Source organism: Schistocerca gregaria, chromosome 7 (genome assembly GCF_023897955.1).
Source record: "Schistocerca gregaria isolate iqSchGreg1 chromosome 7, iqSchGreg1.2, whole genome shotgun sequence".
In the NCBI taxonomy this organism is placed as follows: Eukaryota; Metazoa; Arthropoda; class Insecta; order Orthoptera; family Acrididae; genus Schistocerca; species Schistocerca gregaria.
In genome coordinates, this window is record NC_064926.1 from 379,214,117 (window position 1) to 379,241,628 (window position 27,512).

Here is a 27,512-nt window from a genome sequence, read left to right on the forward strand (position 1 = left end):
ACTTCTCTGTCAGCAGCTCCTTCTTTACATGCAAACCACTTAAGAAATTAAATTTGTTTTATGCAAATGGTTGCTGATTATTTTGATATGTACAACTGCAGATGCTAAATTAGACGGATAAAATACTAATAATAGGCCACGTTATCTGAAATATATAGTGTATCACTAAATCAATTCATTTTTTCACAGAGATTGAAATACGCCGGAGTAAAACACCTCTCTAACAAGTGTAATAAGAGAGTTGTCAATAACTACTGACCTGTTTTACTACTCACATCATTTTCCAAAATTTTTGAGAAGGTGATGTATTCTAAAACATTATCTCATCTGAGCAACAATAATATCGTCTGTAAATGACAGTTCAGATTTCAGAAAAGTTTCTGCACTGAGAAAACCATTAACACATTAAATAATGCCAACTGATATTTTCTTTGACTTACCTAAGATGGATAACATAATATCTATTGAAAAGAACTTAGTAACTCAGCCAATGACGTCAGTGGAGGTTATTCTGATTAGGGAGAAATAACATATGGGATTTCCTATGGGTCAAACTTAGGTCTGCTATTTTTCCTCATGTATGAAAGTAATCTTCTTGTCTGAATATAATACGGGGAAACATTCCAAGTGGGAAAAATATATCTAAAAACAAAGATGATGGGACTTACCAAACAAAATTGCTGGCAGGTCGATAGACACACAAACAAACACAAACATACACAGCGGGACCCACCCCCTATTCCTCAAAATCACCCTCTCCAAACCTTCCAGGAATTTCTCACTTCCAGCCTTGCCTCTCAATCCTTCTTAAAAGACCTTAATCCTACTCCCAACATGACCACTGCTGAAGCCCAAGCTATCCGTGATCTGAAGGCTGACCAATCCATCGTCATTCTTCCGGCTGACAAGGGTTCCATGACCGTGGTACTTGATCATCAGGAGTATGTGGCTGAGGGACTGCGTCAGCTTTCAGACAACACTACATACAAAGTTTGCTAACGTAATCCCATTCGTGATGTCCAGGCGGAGCTTCAAGGAATCCTCAGAACCTTAGCCCCCTACAAAACCTTTCACCTGACTCCATCAACCACATGACCCCACCGACACCCCGTACCCCTACCTTCTACCTTCTTCCTAAAATTCACAAAACCAAACATCCCGGCCACCCCATTGTAGCTGGTTACCAAGCCCCCACAGAACGTATCTCTTCCTACGTAGATCAACACCTTCAACCCATTACATGCAGTCTCCCATCCTTCATCAAGGACACCAACCACTTTCTCGAATACCTGGAATCCTTACCCAATCTGTTACCCCCGGAAACCATCCTTGTTACCATTGATGCCACTTCCTTATACACAAATATTCCACACGTCCAAGGCCTCACTGCGATGGAGCACTTCCTTTCACGCCGATCACCTGCCACCCTACCTAAAACCTCTTTCCTCATTACCTTAGCCTGCTTCATCCTGACCCACAACTTCTTCACTTTTGAAGGCCAGACATACCAACAATTAAAGGGAACAGCCATGGGTACCAGGATGGCCCCTCGTACGCCAACCTATTCATGGGTCGCTTAGAGGAAGCCTTCTTGGTTACTCAGGCCTGCCAACCCAAAGTTTGGTACAGATTTATTGATGACATCTTCATGATCTGGACTCACAGTGAAGAACAACTCCTGAATTTCCTCTCCAACCTCAACTCCTTTGGTTCCATCAGATTCACCTGGTCCTACTCCAAAACCCATGCCACTTTCATTGACGTTGACCTCCATCTGTCCAATGGCCAGCTTCACACATCCATCCACATCACATCAAACCAACCAACAAGCAACAGTACCTCCATTATGACAGCTGCCACCTATTCCACATCAAACGGTCCCTTCCCTACAGCCTAGGTCTTCATGGCAAACGAATCTGCTCCAGTCCGGAATCCTTGAACCATTACACCAACAACCTGAAAACAGCTTTCGCATCCCGCAACTACCCTCCCGACCTGGTACAGAAGCAAATAAACAGAGCCACTTCCTCATCCCCTCAAACCCAGAACCTCTCACAGAAGAACCCTAAAAGGGCCCCACTTGTGACAGGATACTTTCCGGGACTGGACCAGACTCTGAATGTGGCTCTCCAGCAGGGATACAACTTCCTAAAATCCTGTCCTGAAATGAGATCCATCCTTCATGAAATCCTCCCCACTCCACCAAGAGTGTCTTTCCCCCGTCCACCTAACCTTCGTAACCTCTTAGTTCATCCCTATGAAATCCCCAAACCACCTTCCCCACCCTCTGGCTCCTACCCTTGTAACTGCCCCCGGTTTAAAACCTGTCCCATGCACCCTCCCACCACCACCTACTCCAATCCTGTAACCCGGAAGGTGTACACAATCAAAGGCAGAGCCACGTGTGAAAGCACCCATGTGATTTACCAACTGACCTGCCTACACTGTGAAGCTTTCTATGTGGGAATGACCAGCAACAAACTGTCCATTCGCATGAATGGACACAGGCAGACAGTGGATACTTCCCACTAACACCAACCTGTCAGAACTCCAGAGATGGGAACTTGCCCTTCAGTATATCCTCTCTTCTCGATATCCGCCAGGCCTCAACCTCCGCTAATTTCAAGTTGCCGCCGCTCATACTTCACCTGTCTTTCAACAACTTCTTTGCCTCTGTACTTCCGCATCGACTGACATCTCTGCCCGAACTCTTTGCCTATACAAATGTCTGCTTGTGTCTGTGTATGTGCGGATGGATATGTGGTGTGTGCGAGTGTACACCTGTCCTTTTTTCCGCTCCCGGGATTGGAATGACTCCTTACCCTCTCCCTTAAAACCCACATCCTTTCGTCTTTCCCTCTCCTTCCCTCTTTCCTGAAGAAGCAACCGTTGGTTGCAAAAGCTAGAATTTTTTGTGTATGTTTGTGTTTGTTTGTGTATTTATCGACCTGCCAGTGCTTTTGTTTGGTAAGTCCCATCATCTCTGTTTTTAGATATAATCTTCTTGTCTAATATACAACAAGCAGAAGTGATTCCTTTTGCAGATGTCACAAGTATTGTGACCAGTTCGAGTATACATACAGCAACAGAAGAAATAAAAAACAATGCTCTTAAAAGTATCACTGACTGGTTGTCTGTGAATGATCTCTCTCTCAGTCTTAAAAAGACACACCACATTCAGTTCTGCACTTCCAGAGGTACCACGTCAATGGTAAGTATAACACATGATGACGGAACAATAAATAGGGTGGAATCTTTAAAATTCTTATATGTCTTTATTGATGAAAATTGTGAAAAGCACATTTTGAAACTCCTACAAAAACTTAGCTCAGCCACATTTGGACTTAGAATCATTGCAAATTGCGTATTCGTAAGCTGACATATTTTCATTTAGTAATGCAATATGGAAAAATGTTCTGGGGAAACAGAATAACATTCCACATCATTACAATTTATCAAAGAAATGATCCATGGAACATGAAACTAACTAACTAATTGTACCTCTGACATTTTTTTTTTTTTAATTTGCAATACAACCATGCTTTATTTACATATAATTTTTGACCTAGAAAGAATGGTTTAATTATGTATTTTTAAATCCCAAATTTTACGCTTTTAAATGAAAAGGATATTCACCATATAGCGGAGATGCAGAGTCGCAAAAAGACTATACAAAAAGACTGTCACACAATTAGCTTTTGGCCAACAAGGCCTTTGTCAAAATTAGACAAAACACACACACACACAAATGCAACTCGCATCAACTTCGTGCATACTCCACCAGACAGCATTTGTCTCTCCCCCCACTCGTACACTACTATCCCTTCTCCTTCTTGCATCCCCCAAGATGCTGGAGTTGGCAGTCATGTGTGTGTGAGGTGTGCTTGCTTGTGTGTGTGTGTGTACTGACAAAGGATGTGGCCGAAAGCTATACGTGAGTGTCTTTTAATCGTGACTGTCTGTGACTTGACATGTCTTAATTACATAGTTCTAATTTAAAATTACCTTGAAAAAAAAAATAATGTAGGTATAGACTTGGGAAGTGTATATTGGTTTCACCTGTGGGTGTGCTGGCTCTACAGCAACTCGGAGAATAGGTGCAGCACTCACTAACAGCTCTGTAAATGCAGGACAAGCAACAGTAGAACTTAATGTTGCTGACTTCAGGATGTGTTCCTCTAAACCACTGATACCTGTAAAAAAACAGTACACAAATTATTGGTAGCTCTTTTTATCAGGAATTAGGCTCTAAAATCTCACTGATTTGTTGGCATTTAAAACACTGCCTCTTGTACACAATTCAGCTACATTAAAAGCATTATGTCAATGATTTTTTTTAAAAAGTAGATACAGATATCTCACTAGAAAATTTAAAATGTGCTTTCTACTCATTTCTCTGGTATCTTAACTGTTGGATATGATTGTTTGTGGTTACTGAGGATGGAAGAAGAGACATAAATTAAAAAAAAAAAAAATCATCCATATACAAGGACCATTGAATGGGTTCCTTATCACAGAAATAATATTATCTATATCAATCCAAAACAGATTCAGATTCAAACTGCTTCCTTGAGAGACACTGTGCTCTTGTATAAATTGATGTGATAGGCCATCACTGCTATATCTGTAAACAGGCAGATATCAGCATGCACGTCAAAGCCTAGGAGAGAAACAGGTGAAGCCACAAGGCGGAAGGGCTGCCTGCAGAAGAGGACATGATACCATTTGGTAGTTCACCTAAACACAGCTGCTGAAACAGACAAAACTAGGACAATCTTAAAGCAACATATGCATCAAAGAGGTGCAAAGCAAATACTTTCATCTCAACAATGTCTGTGGCCAAGAACAAAGAGAGAACAATCAAAAATGTAACCAGAGAGAAGAACCAACTGCCACAGAAGGTTGTTATAAAATAGTCTGTAGTACAGTGATAATAGTAACTGATAATACCAGACGTGAGTACAGAACCAACTACCCGTTCGCTGGAAGGCTGTATTTATACTTCCCATGAGGAATACTATTGGCCAATGAATCCATGTGGCGAGAGTAGCTCTGTGGCAATGCTAAGCCCACTAACAGCCATCTAGGTCCATTCCCTCTGGCAGGCATTCAACTACCACAGGACTAGATACCAGATTCTTCCCCAAAAAACAGGCATGTATGGGAGAATATGCCCTGGACAGCAATATGGGTAAGACCCGCTCCCATTGAATGCCCACTGCAGGAAGAGAGGGTGGCCGGTGGCATCCATCAGGACATCACTGGTGATGTGCGTGCCAGGGGTTCCATAGATCCACAAAGTTGCAGAACGTATTTTCAGTGGAACTGTGGGGAGTCACAGGCAACCACCAGGAATACCACCCATGGCATCACACTGTCACCAGAAGGTGGTGAAGGAGGTGGTGACAGATTCAATGTCTGTACTTGAGGCTAGAGCTGGTTGTGGTGCCAGTGCTCAGGTCCCTTCTGTGTTTGGACAAAAGTAGCTCGCTGCATCTGCGTCTTTACTCCCATCACAGCATCCAGTCCTCTGTAGTCCCATTGGAGTGAGCCTACATAACCACACTTGGCACGTAATGTTGGGACGGCTCTGAAGGCCACAGCACCAGAAGATGAACAGGGACCACAATTCCCACCTGTGGAGTAGCTCAATGGCACTACAATTGATAATCGGCATGGTTCACTGTATGCTCAAAAATAGGGTGAGGGTCGACCAGTGGCAGAGGATTTGACAGCTGTAAATATTTTTTATGCCATTAGCCTCACAGAAATCTCTGAAGGTGGACACCATGATCTGTGGCCCTTTACTGGAGACTAACGTGCAAAGCAATCCTTCGATGGTCAAAATCTGGGCCAAGGTAGTGAGGGTGGGTTTGGTCATGGTGGATGCCATGTATACAACATACGGGTACTTTGGGTAAGCATCCAAAATGAGCAACCACATTGATCCCAATAACAAGCCTACATAATCAAGATAGATGTGTTCCCAGAGGAGGTGGCAGGGGGAGGAGGTATGGTAGGATAGGGAATGCCAGATTTTGGGGTGCTGTCTGGCATTGAGCACATGTGCAGCCATGAACCACAGTTTCAATGTTGCTGCTGATCCCTGTCTTGCAAACATGTCAGTGAGCTAACACCTTCATGCGGAACATCCCCCAGTGTCCCCAGTGCAGCAAGCTAACATCTATTGGTGCAACTCTGCCAGGTGACCACCTAATGCACATCAGTCTCAATGTTCAAAACAATTATATCATCTACAACCAACAGCCTATGAGAAATATATTTCCAGGTGATGACCTTGGTCATCAACTGGTGGGTAAGGTAAGTTGGCCAACCATCAGTAATGTAGAGGAGGGCCCACCACAGTGTGCGGTCGCACTGCACAGCGGCTACACAAGCGACCATAATGGGGAAACCAACCAATGGTTGTTTCTGATCGGAATCAATGTAGAAGCACAGGATCTCTGTTGGTGAAAATCAGGGTCTGGACCAGATGGTAGATATGACAATGCACTGGTGTTGGACTGCTTTCCATGGGCTTATAATTGATGGTACAATTGTATGCACTCAGGAACAGTGTTGGAGGCATTGGCTGTTTGCACCAGAAGGCTGGAATGTGACCAAATAATGCCATCAACTTTTTGTGATCCATTATTAGAGAGAATTTATACCAGAATGGTAGATATGGAACTCTTTAATGGCAAACACTATTGGCAATACCTCCTTTTCAGTAGGAATAGTTTCACTGTGTGGGTGTCAATGTCTTGGACATGTATGCTATAGGTTCTTCGGAGCCATCCTCATTCCTGTGTGTTAAGACCGCCCCAATAACATAGGCAGATGCTTTGGTGCCCACAACCAATGGGCAACTGGAAGAGAATGGCGTGAGACAAGGGGCAGATTTCAGCAAGGTTTCCAGTTGGGTAAAAGTCTGGTCACAAGCAGTGGTCCAGTTGTAAGGCACGTCCTTTTTATGGAACTGATGAGGGGTTACAGAATTAGGTAATGGGGTAAGAATTTGGAATAATAATGATTCTGCCCAAACCACCTGTAACTCAGGAAAGTTCGCTGGGTGGGATAAGGAATCTATTCCAGCGACATTCCAATCACTGGGTCTGATTCCCTCTTTGCTGAGACAGTGTAAGATGTTCGCCTGCTTTATTTCTTCGTTGATAGTCCTGAGTGTCGACATACTGCATTGTTATACTGACTAAAAAATGAGGGTTGGAACTCCAACACTGACTACTGTAGATGATGTAGCCGGCAGTGGCACAACTGCGTTTCACAGTTCTTTACTTTCACTGTTCACAACCCCGCCAATATAATACAATTATGGCCAGTTCACTATTGGTAAATGTTGATAAGCCTCATTAACAGGTTGCAGGCAACACCAGCATACCACTACAATAGTTTGCTGTTCAACATCTATGAGCAGTAAAAACCTAACCACACAGTTCACAGTTCTTACAGAATAATATGGCACGTGTGACACTATTTGTCAAATAAATTAAACAGACATTGTCATTAATTGTTTTAACACTTGGACTATTTGTATTAAACTTATTCCAATGTTAAGTTGATGCATTGTTGTTAATACAACCAATACATGTATCTCGTCTGAAAATCAGCTGTGGACTGACTGTCTTAGGGCTAAAAATCGGTCCTTTATATATCCTCATAGTAATAGGCACTGAAACCATACACCATTCAATGTTTAAGTGACAGAAATTGCAATTAAAAACTAACTCATTCAGTTCACTGTTTACATCCAAAATTCCTTCTTTTTAACTGTTCTGTCTACCACAAAGGTTAGGCTAAATTATTTGTTTAAATAATGAAATTAACAGATATAGTTATACAAACAATACTTTTGACAAACATGGCTATAACTTCAACAAGAAAGAAGAAAGCCTTGAGGTGAATGCATCCTGGATCCTTGTGCTGCAGCAAATGAGCACTGCATGTAGCAAGGAGACGACCGCAGTGGTTACGACCATGAAAAATCCCCTGGATGTTGGTGTACCAAGTATATACGCAATTTGTCAGATTACAATATGCAATTATTAAGCATTCTTACAAGAAATGTGACAGAAATCATATAGATAGTTATAGCCCAATTCTGTGGGGAATGAGGAGTTACAATGACACCACAATCTGACTGCCAAGTTAATTGCCCCAAACATTAGCTTTTGAGGGAAGTGTTTTGATCAAAAATGTCAGCTTCCATTTTTCATGGGCTTAATAATAATTTTGATTACAGTCTAACATGTAACCGCATTTAATTTGTACATGGATACATTATAGTGATATTTTCTTTTACTCGTATATACGTGATGACCACACAAGATGGCAGTTAGTGAGTGAAAATCAAACAATGGAAACTCCAGGTAGAAATATCAACAATGTAGAAAAAGACAGACACGTCAAGTTGCAGACAGGAGAGATTAAAAGACATATAACTTTCAGCCACAGTATTTGTTAGTAAAGACAGACAGACAGACACACACACACACACACACAGAAGCAAGCAAGCATACATCACGCACACATGACTGCCAACTCCGGCATCTTGGGCCGAAATGCAACATCACATGGAATGCAGGCAGCTATCTGGAGGGGTTAGGGAAGGAGAAGGGGAAGGTATAGTAGTGTATGGGTGGGGAGAGAGACAAACGCTGTTCGATGGAGTGTGCACGGACTAGGCTGCCAACAGGTGCAGTGTCAGGAGGTTGTGGGGCAGGGAAGTGGCAGAAAAAGGAACAAAAAAGGAGATGAGAGGGCTGCAAATAAACAGGGTGGAAGATGAAAATGGGGAGGAGATGATAGGACAAAGGATGTGGAAACTGTTGGGTGTAGGGTGTTGGGACAGTATGTTATAGTAGATTGAGGTCAGGATAATTACAGGAGTGGAGAATGCGCTGTAAGGATAACTCCCATCTGTGAATTTCAGAAGAGCTGGTGGTGGGGGGAAGGATCCAGATGGCTTGGGTAGTGAAGCACCCATTGAAATCAAGTGTGTTATGTTCACCTGCATGTTGAGCCACAGGGTGGTCTACTTTGCCCTTTGCCACTGCCAAACTGTGGCCAATTCAACTACATTCTCATCTATGAATCTTGTTTTCTGCACTGCTAAAATTTGTATATGGTTCTTCTCTAGAAATAATTCCAACTAATTCTGTCTCCCAATTATCAAAAGAGAATTTACATTTAACATTCCAAAGTAGTACTTCTTTTTTATCTTAAACTTAGAGGGCTTTTCAGTACAGTGCATTCATCACCACTGCAAATGTAGAACTTTGCGGAATCCTTGGTCTCAATGCATTACAAGATGTAATGGTGGATTCTCATCAAAGTTACGACCTGGGGTCATGCATCCATTGTGCAAACTTTCCATTTTGTAATTTGAAGTTGTGAATTGTAGAGTGTAGGAAATCTAGGCTCACCTTTGAATTTCGAAAATAAGACCAGGTTGTTAGCCTGAAATATTACTGATTCAGCCACCACGAACATGTGGAACAGACGCTGTCGAGGTACCACCAGTAACATGTGGAACCAATGTGCCCTCTGTCCACTTTAGGCTTGGACGTGAAGCTGACTCTTTTGCATCTTTTGTTTGTGTGTTTATTTTTGTGCCTTTATTTTGCAGAGAAACAATTTATTTTTTGCAACACTTTCCTTAAAATAGTTTCATGTTATTACCATTTGCCTGTTTAGGTTTACTTTTAATAGTAATTATAAATTTTCTGTTCAGTTCTAACACTTAAAATATCGCAATTTTCTTAAAGAGTTTTGTATTGTTATCATTTGTTTCTTTAGGTCTACTGTTCAACTTTCATACTTCCAATACCAATATAGTGCATTATTTTCATTATTATTTCAATATTCTTATAGGGCAGTGAGTCGGATGATTAATTTACCATCTTACTTCCATTTTTATTTAGCAATTTATTAACATAGAACCTTTAATAACATGCTGTGGTTTTATCAGTTAACATTTTTCTTTATACTGTCATGCACACATTATGTTAGCTCTACTTAACAAATCCCCCCACCCATGAACAATGGACCTTGCCGTTGGTGGGGAGGCTTGCATGCCTCAGTGATACAGATAGCTGTACCATAGGTGCAACCACAACGGAGGGGTATCTGTTGAGAGGCCAGATAAACGAGTGGTTCCTGAAGAGGGGCAGCAGCCTTTTCAGTAGTTGCAGGGGCAACAGTCTGGATGATTTAATGATCTGGCCTTGTAACACTAACCAAAACGGCCTTGCTGTGCAGTTAACTGCGAATGGCTGAAAGCAAGGGGAAACTACAGCCATAATTTTTCCCGAGGGCATGCAGCTTCACTGTATGATTAAATGATGATGGTGTCCTCTTGGGTAAAATATTCCAGAGGTAAAATAGTCTCCCATTTGGATCTACTCAGGAGGACATCATTATCAGGAGAAGGAAAACTGGCGTTTTACAGATCGGAGAGTACAATGTCAGATCCCTTAATCGGGCAAGTAGGTTAGAAAATTTAAAAATGGAAATGGATAGTTTAAAGCTAGATATAGTGGGAATTAGCGAAGTTCAGTGGCAGGAGGAACAAGACTTTTGGTCAGGTGAATACAGGGTTATGAATACAAAATCAAATAGGGGTAATGCAGGAGTAGGTTTAATAATGAATAAAAAAATAGGAGTGCGGGTAAGCTACTACAAACAGCATAGTGAACATATTATTGTGGGCAAGATAGACACAAAGCCCACGGCTAGTACAGTAGTACAAGTTCATATGCCAACATGCCAACTAGCTCTGCACATGATGAAGATATTGATGAAATGTATGATGAGATAAAAGACATTAATCAGGTAGTGAAGGGAGACAAAAATTTAGTAGTTATGGGTGACTGGAATTCGACAGTAGGAAAAGGAAGAGAAGGAAACATAGTAGGTGAATAAGGATTGGGGCTATGAAATGAAAAAGGAAGTCGCCTGGTAGAATTTTGCACAGAGCATAACTTAATCATAGCTAACACTTGGTTCAAGAATCAAGAAAGAAGGTTGTATACATGGAAGAACCCTGGAGATACTAGAAGGTTTCAGACAGATTATAAAATGGTAAGACAGAGATTTGTAACCAGGTTTTTTAAATTGTAAGACATTTCCAGGGGCAGATGTGGACTGTGACCACAATCTATTGGTTATTAACTGTAGATTAAAACTGAAGAAAATGAAAAAGGCGTGAATGTAGGAAGATGGGACCTGAATAAACTGAAAGAACCAGAGGTTGTACAGAGTTTCAGGGAGAGCATAAGGGAACAATTGACAGGAATGGGGGAAAGAAATACAGTAGAAGAAGAATGGGTAACTTTGAGGAATGAAATAGTGAAGGCAGCAGAGGATCAAATAGGTAAAAAGACGAGGGCTAGTATAAATCCTTGGGTAACAGAAGAGATGCTGAATTTAAGTGATGTAAGGAGAAAATACAGAAATGCAGTAAGTGAAGCAGGCAAAAAGGAATACAAATGTCTCAAAAATGAGATGGCTAGGCAGGGATACTGCCTACAGGAAAATTAAAGAGAGCTTTGGAGAAAAGAGAACCACTTGCATGAATATCAATAGCTCAGATGGAAACCCAGTTCTAAGCAGAGAAGGGAAAGCAGAAAGATGGAAGGAGTATATAGAGGATCTATACAGGGGCGTTGTTCTTGAGGACAATATTATGGAAATGGAAGAGGGTGTAGATGAAGATGAAATGGGAGATATGATACTGCGTAGGGGTTTGACAAAGCACTGAAAGACCTAAGTCAAAACAAGGCCCCGGGAGTAGACAACATTCCATTAGAACTACTGACAGCCTTGGGAGAGCCAGTCCTGACGCAACTCTGGTGAGCAAGGGTGAGCAAGATGTATGAGACAGGCGAAATTCCCTCAGACTTCAAGAAGAATGTAATAATTACAATCCCAAAGAGAGCAGGTGTTGACAGATGTGAAAATTACCAACCTATCAGTTTAATAAGTCACCGCTGGAAAATACTAACCCGAATTCTTTACAGACGAATGAAAAAACTGGTAGAAGCCGACCTCGGGGAAGATCAGTTTGGATTCCGTACAAATGTTGGACCATGTGAGGCAATGCTGACCCTACGACTTATCTTAGAGAATAGATTGAGGAAAGGCAAGCCTACAGTTCTAGCATTTGTAGACTTAGAGGAAGCTTTTGACAATGTTGATTGGAATACTCTCTTTCATATTCTGAAGGTGCCAAGGGTAAAATACAGGGAGTGAAAGGCTATTTACAATTTGTACAGAAACAGAAACCACATGGCAGTTATAAGACTCAAGGGGCATGAAAGAGAGGCAGTGGTTGGGAAGGAAGTGAGACAGGGTTTTAGACTATCCCCGATGTTATTCATTCTGTATATTGAGCAAGCAGTAAAGGAAACAAAAGAAAAATTCAGAGTAGGAATTAAAATCCATGGAGAAGAAATAAAAACTTTGAGGTTCGCTGATGACATTGTAATTCTGTCAAAGACAGCAAAGGACTTGGAAGAGCAGCTGAACAGAATGGACAGTGTCTTGAAAGGAGGATATAAGATGAACATCAACAAAAGCAAAATCAGGATAATGGAATGAAGTCGAATTAAATCTGTTGATGCTGTGAGAATTAGATTAGGAAATGAGACGCTTAAAGTAGTGGGAGCAAAATAAGTCACGATGGTCAAAGTAAAGAGAATATAAAATGTAGACTGGCAATGACAAGGAAAGTGTTTCTGAAGAAGAGAAATTTGTTAACATCGAGTATAGATTTAAGCATCAGGAAGTCGTTGCTGAAAGTATTTGTATGGAGTGTGGCCATGTATGGAAGTGAAACGTGGACGATAAATAGTTTGGATAAGAAGAGAATAGAAGCTTTCGAAAATGTGGTGCTACAGAAGAATGATGAAGATTAGATGGGTAGATCACATAATTAATGAGGAGGTACTGAACAGAACTGGGGAGAAGAGGAGTTTGTTGCACAACTTGACTAGAAGAAGCGATCGGTTGGTAGGACATATTCTGAGCCATCAAGGGATCGCCAATTTAGTATTGGAGGGCAGCTTGGAGGGTAGAAATCATAGAGAGAGACCAAGACATGAATACACTAAACAGATTCAGAAGGATGTAGGTTGGAGTAGGTACTGGGAGATGATGAAGCTTGCACAGGATTGAGTAGCATGGAGAGCTGCATCAAACCAGTCTCTGGACTGAAGACCACAACAACAACAATGATCAAAAGTATCCAGACACCTGGCTGAAAATGACTTACAAGTACGTGGCACCCTCCATTGGTAATGCTGGAATTCAGTATGGTGTTGACCCACCCTTACCCTTGATGACAGCTTCCACCCTCGCAGGCATACATTCAATCAGGTGCTGCAAGGTTTCTTGGGATATGGAAGGCCATTCTTCACCAGAGTGCTACACTGATGAGAGGTGTCGAAGTCCATTGGTGAGCCCTGGCACAAAGTTGGCATTCCAAAATGTGCCAAAGGTGTTCTGTAGGATTCAGGTCAGGACTGTGTGCAGGCCCGTCCATTACAGGGATGTTACTGAAGTGTAACCACTCTGCCACAGGCTGTGCATTATGAACAGGTGCTCAATTGTGTTGAAAGATGCAATCGCCATCACTGAATTACTCTTCAATAGTGGGAAGCAAGAAGGTACTTAAAACATCAATGCAGGCCTGTGCTCTAATAGTGCCATGCAAAACAACAAGGGATGTAAGGCCCCTCCAAGAAGAACATGATCACACCATAACACCACTACCTCAGAATTTTATGTTGGCACTACACACACTGGCAGATGATGTTCACTGGTTATTCGCCATACCCACACCCTGCCATCGGATCACCACATTGTGTACTGTGATCTGTCACTCTACATAATGTTTTTCCAACCACTTAACCATGAAATCCATGTTTTCTTGACTACCACCTAACCGTCATAGTACTTGCAGTGGACCCTGATGCAGCATGGAATTCCTGTGTGACGGTCTGGATAGATGTCTGCCTGTTACACATTACGACCCTCTTCAGCTGTCGGCGGTACCTGTCAGTCAACATACGAGGTCGGCCGGTACGTTTTTGTGCTGCACGTGTCCCTTCATGTTTCTACTTCACTATCACATTGGAAACAGAGGACCTAGGGATGTTTAGGAGTATGGAAATCTCAAGTACAGATGTATGACATGAGTGACACCCAATCAACAGACTACATTCGAAGTCCGTGAGTTCCACAGAGTGCCCCATTTTGCTTTCTCACAATATCTAAAGATTACTGGGTCACTGATATGGAATATCTAACAGTAGATGGCAGCACACTGCACCTAATATGAGAAACATATGTTTTTGGGGATGTCTGGATACTTTTGATCACATAGTGTATATAGAGAATAATAGCAGTTCTATCACACCCCAGACAATACCCTTGTCTCTGATTGTCTGTAGTGATATCTCCCCTTATTATACCTTCACAACGGAGAATCGGTATATGAGGCCTCTAAGTTGTATAGTATCTCTGCTATGTAATGAAAGCTAATATGTAACTTCCATTATATATAAGTTCTGAACAAAATTGTTTTTTACTTGACAGTAGAATTGCCTTCTAATTGTTCCTACACATTTTCTGGTGCTGAAACCTAGGAAAAAGTGACACAAACAGAACATTTGGACTCTCTGGCTATCTACAACACTTCAAGAGGACTGACATATATTTGGGATGAATTCATGGCAGAATTTCTTCACGTGTAATGTCTAACTCCCACACTCGGCTAAATCTTATACCCATCGAGACTTTCAGCTTACCTCCATTTGTTGTATCAGTTTACTGCTTGTACATTAGCTGTCAGAGTAATACCTGAGCAGAAGATGGAAGAATAATTTGAATACACAGCAAGTGCACAGCTGACCTCTAGCAAGAAACTTTAACATTAAAACTTGTCAAGGTCATCTGTCACAGCTGGAGACATGAACAGTGGTGGTCAAGTTTAGGCTTGTTCTGTGCATCTACATCACGCATCATCCTCCAGCAACCAATGGGGATTCAGTAGTGTCCTCAGTGCTCTACTGTGAGTGTCATAGCCAATACAAGCACTAAACGTGATCCTAGCAAGCTGTCAAGTGAATTTTTATTCCATTTGCTGAGAGTTATCATGGCTGATGATGGTGGTAAGCGATAAATTCTGCACAAGCATGAAGAGACATAATTTGCTATATAAATACTTCCATTAAATGTGGAGCACATGCATGTGCTTACCACAACTGTTGCTTGGAAGTGGAAACTCTGCAGTTACCATCCCTGTCTAGAGCTGTGGCTCAGACTTTAGCGACACTACAATTACAACTACACATGAACACAAATACTGAAAAAGTTGACTGATTTTCTAAGTTAAAACAAAAATGAGGAACACAGTGGTCCAATATTATATGCTTTGTTAAGCAAATAAATTTGTTTGATTACTCCATGCCCAAAAACGAGACAGAATATGTTAACAGTTGACTGCAGGAAACTTGGGCTAGTTTAATGACCCTGGACTATGCTATCCAAGACTTACTTGACAGCACAGAATGCAAACTACATTTGCAACTGGCTAGTAATTTCACTTCTTTTTCCTGGGATTGGATTGATGGTGTCACCTGGGTTGCAGCTGATTCCACTCATAAGAAGGCAACAGGATGTCAAACAGCTAAGTTCTCACGTCTCCTTGACAAACCATCTCTGCAGGTTCCGTGCAAGACTGTCATCAATTTCAGTGACATGGTGTTGAGTGATGATAGGGCCTCGGTTTTGCAGAAAGGTCTCAACTTTGCTCCTACCCCCAAGTTTACTCCGGTCACAGAAATTGTTAGTGCTGTTGAACAGGTTGCAGCTCGACTTCCGCCTGGATCAGCTGAGGAAATACGTCGTGAAACTTGTCGTGCGTTGACGAAATCCAAGCCGATGGAGTCAAATATCACCAGTAAAGAGAGGGCGGCCATTCGTGATCTGAGGGAGCGCTCTCAAATTGTTGCCTTACCGGCTGACAAAGGCAATGCTACAGTTGTTGTCTCCCATAAGGACTACACTGATAAGATACAGAGCCTGCTAAATGATGATTCCTACCGGAAGATCAGCATTGACCCTACAAAGAAGGTGGAGAACAAGACAAGGTTGCTTCTCAAGGATGCAAATTTACCGGAGGGTGACGCTAAGAAATTGTTACCCCAAGGTCCGGTATCACCTAGACTATATGGACTCCTGAAGGTTCACAAAGAGGGGGTACCATTATGCCACATTGTCAGCAACATCAGGGCACCTACATATTTGTTGGCCAAATACCTGACGGGAATATTAAGTCCTTATGTGGGTAAATGCCCTCATCACATCCGTAATTCCGTGGATTTTGTTAAACGCCTTGATAGCTTCAGGTTGGATGAGTCAGATATCATGGTGGTTTTGACGTCATTTCTTTGTTTATGAGGGTACCCCTACAAGAGTCACTAGAATTGATTAGTCAGAAGTTTGACGAGAAGACCACTGAACTTTTTAGGCATGTCTTGACTTCCACGTATTTTCTTTTTAATGGAGAATACTACGAACAAACGGAGGGAGTCGCCATGGGTAGCCCACTCTCACCGGTGGTAGCGAATTTGTACATGGAGAACTTTGAGGAGGAATCCCTGTCGTCATCCGAATGGAAACCTACTTGCTTTTTTCGTTACGTGGACGACACATTTGTCATCTGGCCTCATGGTATGGATAAACTCCTTGACTTCCTTACACATCTAAACTACATACACCCCAACATCAAATTCACTATGGAGACTGAAACGGAGGGTAAATTACCTTTTCTTGACGTCTTGGTCAAGAGAAGGACTGACGGCACCCTAGGTCATGGGGTGTATCGGAAGACAATGCACACTGATCTGTATTTGCATGCAGACAGCTGCCACCGCCCTTCACAGAGGAATGGGATACTTAAAACTCTAGTGCATAGGGCACGCACTATCTCTGATGCAGGAATTGGAACATCTGAGAACTGTATTTCGAAAAAATGGGTACTCAGAGTGGCAGATTCAACGTGCTCTCTGCCCAACCACTGTAGCACAACCTGCTGAGATGGATGAAGTCACGAGGGAGGAGGTAGGCACTCCATTTATTCCATACACAGGCGCCCTCTCGGGGAAAATCGCCCGCATTTTGAAGAAACACCGAGTCGGAACTGTGTTTTGTCCTCCGAATAAAACTCGTGCACTGTTGGGGAGCACCAAAGATGACCTCGGTTTGAGGAAGGCTGGCGTGTACTAGATTCCGTGTCAATGTGGAAAGTCGTATATTGCTAATTAATGGAAAATCTCATATAAAGATGTGAAACAATTACTAACAAAGAGATAGAGGGGCTGGCCAGTACTTACCATGCCTCCATCCTTGCTACCTTCCCTGTTTTCCTTTCCCTGTTGCTTCATAACCTGGGTTGTGAGTAACTAAATCCACTTTCCCTTCTTCCCTTTCTTTCCCCCCTCTTCTCCCTGATGAAGGAACATTTATTCCGAAAGCTAGGAACTTAAATTTTCGGTTGTTTTTTTGTGTTTCTATCGGCTGTACTGAGCTGAGGTAAGTACTGGCCAGCCCCTCTATCTCTTTGTTAGTAAAAGTCGTATATTGGTCAGATGTAGCGTACTATTGAGGATCGATGACGTGAACATCAGAGGCACACTCGACTGATGTATCCGAGCAAGTCGGCAGTCACTGAACATTGTTTGTCAGAAAATCACACTATGGAGTATGAACGCACGAGGATTCTGGTACAGACATCGCAATACTAGGACAGAGTTGTTAGAGAGGCCATCGAAATTCGCACCAATGACGATCTCATAAACCCTGACTGGGAACCAGCAATTGGGTTAATCAAGAGTAAATTGAGCAAACGTATAGTTGTGACAACCACAGCAGACAGAGCCATCACATCGACGTCATCTCAGACGCCGTCGCAATCTGTTCCAGCGCGCGACCGTGGCGTGGGGCACGGACGGTGGAGGGAGTGCGCTGTGGGTGGAGGGTATTTAAATCAGCCACCGCCACAACAGAACCCAGTTCCCCCTGAGCAGCCATAGCGTACAGATCTCTGTACCAGCACAGGAGCTCAGTCCGTCAGTTCACCTGATGATGGCGACATGTATGATCGCCGAAATATTGTGCCTGTTGGACACTGTAGACCGGCAGTACACCCATGGATATTTTGATTATCAAATACGCCGCGAGAAACTCAAGAATCACATAACAATTGTTAGCTCTGAGAAGTATCCAAAAGCTTAGAAACAACTTCAGTCTTGTGAAAATTAAAACTTTCCCAGTGTATAGGTTCTTCCACAAAACATCAGGCAAACTGACAGACTTCATTATCTTTGTGCCACTATATTTCAGTACAGAGTCTTTGGCCATCTTCAGTGAGTACTGATGAAAGTGCACCAAGTTCTGCTATTTAAGACCTTCCTGGAGTGTGCATGTCGTACCCAGTTGTCATTACACATGTATCGCTAAAGGATACGTGCTTCTGCTGCAAGTCTGTGCACTGCTGTGAGCACTCTTTGTGGTGAAAGCTCGCCTCTTTGATATAAGATCCATCATCTTCATGTGGTAAAATTAAAGAATGATGCTAGATACACAGAGCATGAAGCTTTTCTATAACAAGATTCCATGTGTTATTTAACAGGGAATCGCTAACTCGAAACATAAGGCTCTCACGGAGTCGTATTTCCTGTGATTCATTCATAAAATACTCTACTATGTTTGAAGTACAGGTCATAGCCTACATCACACGTACTCTGACACCCCATGAGAATTCAGTAGTGTTCTGAGCACTCTGCTCTGAATGCTGCAGCTGATGCGAGCATTAAATGTGATCGTAGCGAGTTGTTGAGTGACTTTCTATTTCGTTTGTTGCAAGCTGTCATTGCTGATGGTGATGGTAAGTGATAAATCCTGCAAAAACAAGCAAGAGAGAAAATTTGCAGGATATATGCTTCCTTCAAGAGGAAAGCAAGCACGTGCATGTAGCGCAACTGTCGCTTGTAATTGTCAAAAACGCCATTCCCGTCCTTGTCTTGGCATGCACAAACTGCCATCATTCACAGGTTGAACTATAGTGTTCCATGATGTGCTGTTGAACAGGATATGTCATTTGCCCTGTATATGATAGTCACATTCACATGGACTCTTATTAACACCTGCCCTGTATGCCTCCAATAAAGTCATCTTTGATTGATCACAGAGGTGCCAAGATTTTTGTACTCTGCCTATTTCTGAAGGAACATTTCCAATATATGAATACAAAATTGCCTTCAATCACACATTTATGAAGGAACATTGTACTGTACTTCTTCACAACACAGGCACTGCAATTTCATATTTATCAGCCAATACTGGGCCTGTGACTTAGAAATAAAATGCCTCCCTGTATAGGAATAAAATTAATGGGATGTTCTAGTACAGGTATGTCACAGAGCTCATAACATATGGAAATCTGGGTTTGGCTCTGAGTCATGATCAAGTAGCTGAGGCCGTTAAGGTGACCACTTAGGTGAAGTGAGAAACCCAGGTTTGAGTCCCAATTTGGCACAAATTTTCACTGTTTTTATTTCATTAGACGGAAGCAGTTGATATTCAGAACTGTGGATACATTTTATGTGTTTACAATATAAGCTGTTATTTCGAGGGCCTCCCACTCTTCGTTTTTGTGTCATTAGCATGACTCTGTACCTGTTGAGATATCCATTTCCCTGCACCAAAGTATGGAGTTGTTCCTGTTCTGTTTGGAATATACCAGCAGCTGAGGTGGTATGGGCTCCATGAATTAAGGCCTTCAGAACACCCATCATTCGGGCCAGATAGTGGCAGCTATTACCTGTAAATAGGGATCTATAGGAATGGATTTTCAAAATACCGAATGTTGAAGTGTACCATCACTCTTGCACCTAACCAAAGGTGGTCATTAAGACACAGCAGATTTAAGTCAATTAAGCTGGGAAGCTATAACTTATTGGCAAGTTTTGTAAGTTGATTCATTTGCTACATTACATTAGGAACAGGTTTTATGTTGACATAACAGCATTATTTGAGGACACTTTCTCCTTGACATACATTTTATTTAACAACAAGTTTCATAAATGATCTGATGGTGTCACCATGGAGAATCCTTAGTCTCTCCTGGTAGCCAACTTTTTTATGGAAGATTTTAAAGAGAGGGCACTTGACTCAGCAGTTTTAAAAGTAACAGTATTTTGGCAATACACTGATGATACATTTATAGTTGGCCCTCATGGTCTGGAAAGTCTCCAAGAGTTTCTTCAACATTTAAAATCCACACATGAAAATGCAAAATTTACTATGAAGGTGCAGAAAGAAGGCTGTTTCCATTTTAAGCATCTTGTTGAACATAAGAGAGATGGTACATTTGGCATTTTGAAAGCCTACTCATACACACTTGCATTTACAGGCAATTAGCTGTTAACATCCAGCAAACACGAGATTCTATATACCTTGATTCACTGTGCCCATAGCATCTTAGATGTAAATAACCTGCAAGCTGAACTGGAAAACCTCAAGACTGCATTATTTGAAAGTGGATATTCATCTCAGCAGACAAAGGTTGTTACAAACACACAAACAGCACAAGAAGGAAGAGGATAATGCCTTCAAGACAAGAACCTAGCTACCATACATCGGAAATTTCCTCACAAAAATAGGCAGAGTACTAAGAAAACAGGAGGTTAAAAATCGTGGAACTTTTAGAATCAATCAAAGACAAGATCTGCATGAGGCAGATGTCTATTAGATTTTGTGAGAGTAAGGCAAATCATATATAGAGCAAATGACACATGCTGTTTAGGAGCACATTGTGGAACACCAGCAGCATACTCACATCCTCTAAGCTAGCAAATGTGCTGCATTTTGCTGCAATTTTCTAATGCTGCAACTTCTCTGTGCACTACAGCATCAACCATGAAAAGCTGCATGGAACTTACAACTCTATCTACTAGGTCATTTATATATATTGTGAAAAGCAATGGTCCCATAACACTAATCTGAGGCATGCCAGAGGTTACTTTAATGTCTGTAGGCATCTCTCCATGGAGAACAACATGCTGTGTTCTGTTTGCTAAAAACTCTTCAATCCATCCAAACAGCTTGTCTGATATTCCGTAGGCTCTTATGTTGTTTATCAGGTGACAGTGTGGAACTGTATCGAACGCCTTCCGGAAGTCAAGGAAAATGGCATCTACCTGGGAGCCTGTATCTAATATTTTCTGGGTTTCATGAACAAATAAAATGAGTTGGGTCTCACATGATCGCTGTTTCCAGAATCCATGTTGATTCCTACAGAGTAGATTCTGGGTTTCCAGAAATGACACGATACGCGAGCAAAAAACAAGTTCTAAAATTCTACAACAGATCGATGTCAGAGATATAGGCCTATAGTTTTGCGCATCTGCTTGACGACCCTTCTTGAAAACTGGGACTACCTGTGCTCTTTTCCAATCATTTGGAGCCTTCCATACCTCTAGAGACTTGTGGTACATGGCTGTTAGAAGGGGGGCAAGTTCTTTCACGTACTCTGTGTAGAATCAAATTAGTATCCCGTCAGGTCCAGTAGACTTTCCTCTGTTGAGTGATTTCTACATCTACATCTACATCCATACTCCGCAAGCCACCTGACGGTGTGTGGCGGAGGGTACCCTGAGTACCTCTATCGGTTCTCCCTTCTATTCCAGTCTCGTATTGTACGTGGAAAGAAGGATTGTCGGTATGCTTCTGTGTGGGCTCTAATCTCTCTGATTTTATCCTCATGGTCTCTTCGTGAGATATACGTAGGAGGGAGCAATATACTGCTTGACTCTTCGGTGAAGGTATGTTCTCTAAACTTTAACAAAAGCCCGTACCGAGCTACTGAGCGTCTCTCCTGCAGAGTCTTCCACTGGAGTTTATCTATCATCTCCGTAACGCTTTCGCAATTACTAAATGATCCTGTAACGAAGCGCGCTGCTCTCCGTTGGATCTTCTCTATCTCTTCTATCAACCCCACCTGGTGCGGATCCCACACTGCTGAGCAGTATTCAAGCATTGGGCGAACAAGCGTACTGCAACCTACTTCCTTTGTTGTCGGATTGCATTTCCTTAGGATTCTTCCAATGAATCTCAGTCTGGCATCTGCTTTACCGACGATCATCTTTATATGATCATTCCATTTTAAATCACTCCTAATGAGTACTCCCAGATAATTTATGGAATTAACTTCTTCCAGTTGCTGACCTGCTATTTTGTAGCTAAATGATAAGGGACGTATCTTTCTATGTATTCGCATCACATTACACTTGTCTACATTGAGATTCAATTGCCATTCCGTGCACCATGCGTCAATTCGCTGCAGATCCTCCTGCATTTCAGTACAATTTTCCATTGTTGCAACCTCTCGATACACCACAGCATCATCTGCAAAAAGCCTCAGTGAACTTCCGATGTCATCCACCAGGTCATTTATGTATATTGTGAACAGCAACGGTCCCATGACACTCCCCTGCGGCACACCTGAAATCACTCTTACTTCGGAAGACTTCTCTCCATTGAGAATGACATGCTGCGTTCTGTTATCTAGGAACTCCTCAATCCAATCACACAATTGATCTGATAGTCTGTATGCTCTTACTTTGTTCATTAAACGACTGTGGGGAACTGTGTCAAACGCATTGCGGAAGTCAAGAAACACGGCATCCACCTGTGAACCCGTGTCTAAGGCCCTCCGTGTCTAAGGCCCTCTGAGTCTCGTGGACGAATAGCGCGAGCTGGGTTTCACACGACCGTCTTTTTCGAAACCCATGCTGATTCCTACAGAGTAGATTTCTAGTCTCCAGAAAAGACATTATACTCGAACATAATACGTGTTCCAAAATTCTACAACTGATCGACGTTAGAGATATAGGTCTATAGTTCTGCACATCTGTTCGACGTCCCTTCTTGAAAACGGGGATGACCTGTGCCCTTTTCCAATCCTTTGGAACGCTTCACTCTTCTAGAGACCTTCAGTTGCTTTTCTATTCCTTGGACAATTATTTTGATGTCAACCACTTTTTTGTTCATGTGGTGATTTAGAAAAGAAACTGCAGTGCAGTCTTCCTCTGTGAAACAGCTTTGGAAAAAGGTGTTTAGTATTTCAGCTTTACGTGTGTCATCCTCTGTTTCAATGCCATCATCATCCCAGAGTGTCTGGATATGCTGTTTCGATCCACTTACTGATTTAACGTAAGACCAAAACTTCCTAGGATTTTCTGTCAAGGCGGTACATAGAATTTTACTTTCGAATTCACTGAACGCTTCACGCATAGCCCTCCTTATGCTAACTTTGACATCGTTAGCTTTTGTTTGTCTGAGAGGTTTTGGCTGCATTTAAACTTGCAGTGAAGCTCTCTTTGCTTTCGCAGTAGTTTCCTTACTTTGTTTTGGAACCACAGTGGGTTTTTCCTGTCTCTCACAGTTTTACTCAACACATACCTGCCTAAAACGTATTTTACGATTGCCTTGAACTTTTTCCATAAACACTCAACATTGTCAGTGTTGGAACAGAAATTTTCGTTTTGATCTGTTAGGTAGTCTGAAATCTGCCTCATATTACTCTTGCTAAACAGAAAAACCTTCCTCCCTTTTTTTATAATCTTATTTACTTCCATTTTCAGGGATGCTGCAATGGCCTTATGATCACTGATTCCCTGTTCTGAACTTAGAGTCAAAAAGTTTGGGTCTGTTTGTTGCCAGTAGATCCAAGATGTTACCTCTATGAGTCGGTTTTCTGTTTAATTGCTCGAGGTAATTTTCGGATAGTGCACTCAGTATGTCACTCGATGCTCTGTCTCTACCACCCGTCCTAAACATTTGAGTGTCCCAGTCTATATCTGGTAAATTGAAATCTCCACCTAAGACTATAACATGCTGAGGAAATTTATGTGAATGTATTCCAGATTTTCTCTCAGTTGTTCTGCCACTAATGCTGCTGAGTCGGGAGGTCGGTAAAAGGAGCCAATTATTTACCTAGCTCGGTTGTTGAGTATAATCTCCACCCATAATAATTCACAGGAACTATCCACTTCCATTTCACTACAGGATAAACTACAACTAACAGTGACAAACACACCACCATCGGTTGCATGAAATCTATCCTTTCTAAACACCGTCTGTACCTTTGTAAAAATTTCGGCAGAATTTATCTCTGGCTTCAGCCAGCTTTCTGTACCTAGAAAGATTTCAGCTTCGGTGCTTTTTATCACCGCTTGAAGTTCCGGTTCTTTACCAATGCACCTTCGACAGTTTACAACTACAATACCGACTGCTGCTTGGTCCCCACATGTCCTGACTTTGCCACGCACCCTTTGAGGCTGTTGCCCTTTCTGTACTTTCCCAAGGCCATCTAACCTAAAAAAAACACCCAGTCCACGCCACATAACCCCTGCTACCCATGTAGCCACCTGTTGGGTGTATTGGACTCCTGACCTATCCAGTGAAACCCGAAACCCCACCACCCTATGGCACAAGTCGAGGAATCTGCAGCCCACACGGTCGCAGAACTGTCTCAGTCTCTGATTCAGACCCTCCACTTGGCTCTGTACCAAAGGTCCGTAGTCAGTCCTGTCGACAATGCTGCAGATGGTTGGTGGCGACCCCGGGTGGGCTCGAACCACCAACCTTTCGGTTGACAGTATGATGAGTGAGTTCGGTTGACAGTATGATGAGTGGGTACTTATATACCCTTATTATTTGTGCTTCATTCATGACTTCCCAGTATCAGAAAAATCTACTTTCATACATCACATACTGTCTTTATGTAATGTAGAGGTATGACCTGCATTTTGAGTCTAAAGAAATTTAGCAATCTTGTGGCCAAAAATGAGCTAGAAAAAATGGACATGAAAGGCTTTGCATGGTTACTGTCTATCCATCAGGTTAACGTTATGGAAAATCATGTACTACCATATGGGTAATGGTGTTACTATATACTTCCGCAAGTGAAGTACAGTAAAGAAAGAGACAGAAAAAAGAAAAAATTCACAGCATACAAATGAGTATAATATGACCCTCAATCTGCCAACTAACCTTGCATCCACAGAAAGAACTGTAGTCCACCATTTAAAAACTAATCCTGACCTTATAATCCTACCTGCTGACAAAGTATACAGACTCAACCAAAGACCAATATTGAACCTTGCCTGACTCAGTTCATTCCTCCATCCAACCATAATTCACCCCCATTGCTCCCAAACTGCCCCTGTTAACTTTCCATCATTTTTTAACCTCAAACCTTGTGTCACCACCATTCCCCAAATCCCTCAAACATGCAAACTAACCTTACATCCACAGAGGGAACCGCAGTCCACCATCTAAAAACTGATCCTGACTTTATAATACTCCTTGTAGTCAAAAGAATATAACAGCTTGATAAACGAAATTAAGAGAAATCTAGGTACTAAAGTAAGTGTGTAAAGAAAACATTAGCCTGGAAGCCAGAGCATATACCTATTACATTTCCTGCAGGTGCTTCTGTTACAGGCATTAACTCTCGCCCCATTATAATGTACAGCTGACCAATCCGAGCTCTTGTTAAGTGCTGCCCAGGTTTCAAATCCTTCAAGGTGAGACTAGGATCCACTTCTTCCTTATTTTCTTCCTGTCAGCAACATACAAAAAAACTACAGATACCAACTTTTAATTTATTTCAGAATATTGTAATGTTGGAAGTTGTGAAATCAGAATGAAGGCAAAAAATGTGAATAGTACATACAGAATACACAGAGCGCAGCTACAGAATTAGATGTATCATGCAGCTGTTTTCTAATATAAAAGAAATTATATAGGAAGAGATATAAAAATGTGTACTTATATTTCAAGGATATTTTATAGCCATAAGGGCAAAAATAAAATTTCTCAGAGATGACACTGATGTTAACAAAATTCTGTTTTTATTATTTTGATATATGATATATAATAATCAAATCAAGTGTTAACTTGATCTCCAGATAATTTTGTTATTATTGCTTACCAAAGTACCTACACCAGATGTTTCACTGAAATGAATAAACTAACCTAACAAACTATCATAAGATTATTTGTTCTGGACAGTTTATTATCAATCAAGGTTAATCAAAAGTTGGTGGAGATTTCTAAATCATCTGCTCTTTCATTTTCAAAAGAAGACAATCAGATTTGAATATGATCCATGTGCAGCATGTTCCAAAACTGTCTCCAGTGTTGAGCCATCAAAAAAGTGCCCAATGTGGCACTGGATGATCAGAAACTAAAGGTGTGTGACATATCTAGCACAAACGACATTTTAAAATTTTCCCAACAAATTGAATGTTTAAACAAATTTGGGGATTGCAGCGAGTTCTCATTTAATTCATTGTACAATATTTTGACTGGTGGGTGCTCAGTCCAAATATTGTGCAATGAATTAAACAATGACAGGCTGGAAGCCAGAAATTTGTTTGATCTTAACAGACATATCATACAAAATAGTGTGAAAATTACGAATTAACTATGGCACAGTGTTATGCAAAAATGCAGCTGATCAAAAGCAAATGCTAAAAAAAATTTATTGTCAATGTTAGAATCAGTTTTAAAGAAACCACCTTATTTTATGTATCAGTTTCATACTAGAAAAGAACAGTAAATGAATGTGCAACAAAGCAAGAGGATCCTTTTTCTTTCCCCCTTCCCCTCCTGTCCCAATGCCACCCCTACCGTCCCAATGCCACCCCTCCCCTCCTCTCCCCTCCCATTCCAAATTAGTATTATTTTTTTCCAAATTTTGTGATTTTTTCGATATGGTCATCTAGATGACATGTCCACAGTATATAAAGATACCAAATATTGACTCAGGGCTTCAACCCTTACTTTTATCATTTATCACATTCCTTTGGTTGTCAAGAGATAATGAGACAGATAGTTTGCCAAAAAACTGTACTAATTACAAAACATGAGTAAATTTAGATTTCCTTGTCATTGTCCATTAGTGAACGTATACATGATTACTAAGTTCCCGATAGAGTAGATAAAAAATGCATGTAAATATCATGTTTGTACAGTTAATTACAAAAATATGTTAATACCATTCATGCTCATTTAATTCTGTAATAACAACATACTTAGTTAAAATATTTTTACTGAAAATAATCCAATTTTTAGGCAAACTAGCCAGAGTAATTCTACAGAAATTACTATAATATATAAAAGTACTAGTTTAAACTAATAGCTATTGTAAAATTATGAGCAAAGGATTTGGAAATGGCAATGGAAACATTATTTAAAGGGTTAAATTATTTTTAAAGATTATTCTTGAATATATTATTGGATAAAGGAGGGATTTTGGATATCTGAATAGTACTGAAACTAATGAAGAAAAAAATTGAACTATAATAATTCGTTATGAATTCATAGATATAAAAATTATAATGTTCTTATGTTCTTTC

General features: G+C 41.3%; 1 protein-coding gene across 3 annotated transcripts in view; it reads right to left on the reverse strand.

Annotated features, from left to right (window-relative positions):
• Positions 1–27,512, reverse strand: part of LOC126281785 (elongation factor-like GTPase 1) — a 579,301-nt gene that overhangs the window by 430,765 nt on the left and 121,024 nt on the right. For all 3 annotated transcript variants that reach the window (XM_049980992.1, XM_049980993.1, XM_049980991.1), the window contains 2 exons: positions 25,561–25,711; positions 4,060–4,193 (listed from right to left, as the gene is read on the reverse strand). In XM_049980992.1, coding sequence (XP_049836949.1) covers positions 4,060–4,193; positions 25,561–25,711 — 285 coding nt within the window. The remainder of the gene's footprint in view (positions 1–4,059; positions 4,194–25,560; positions 25,712–27,512) is intronic.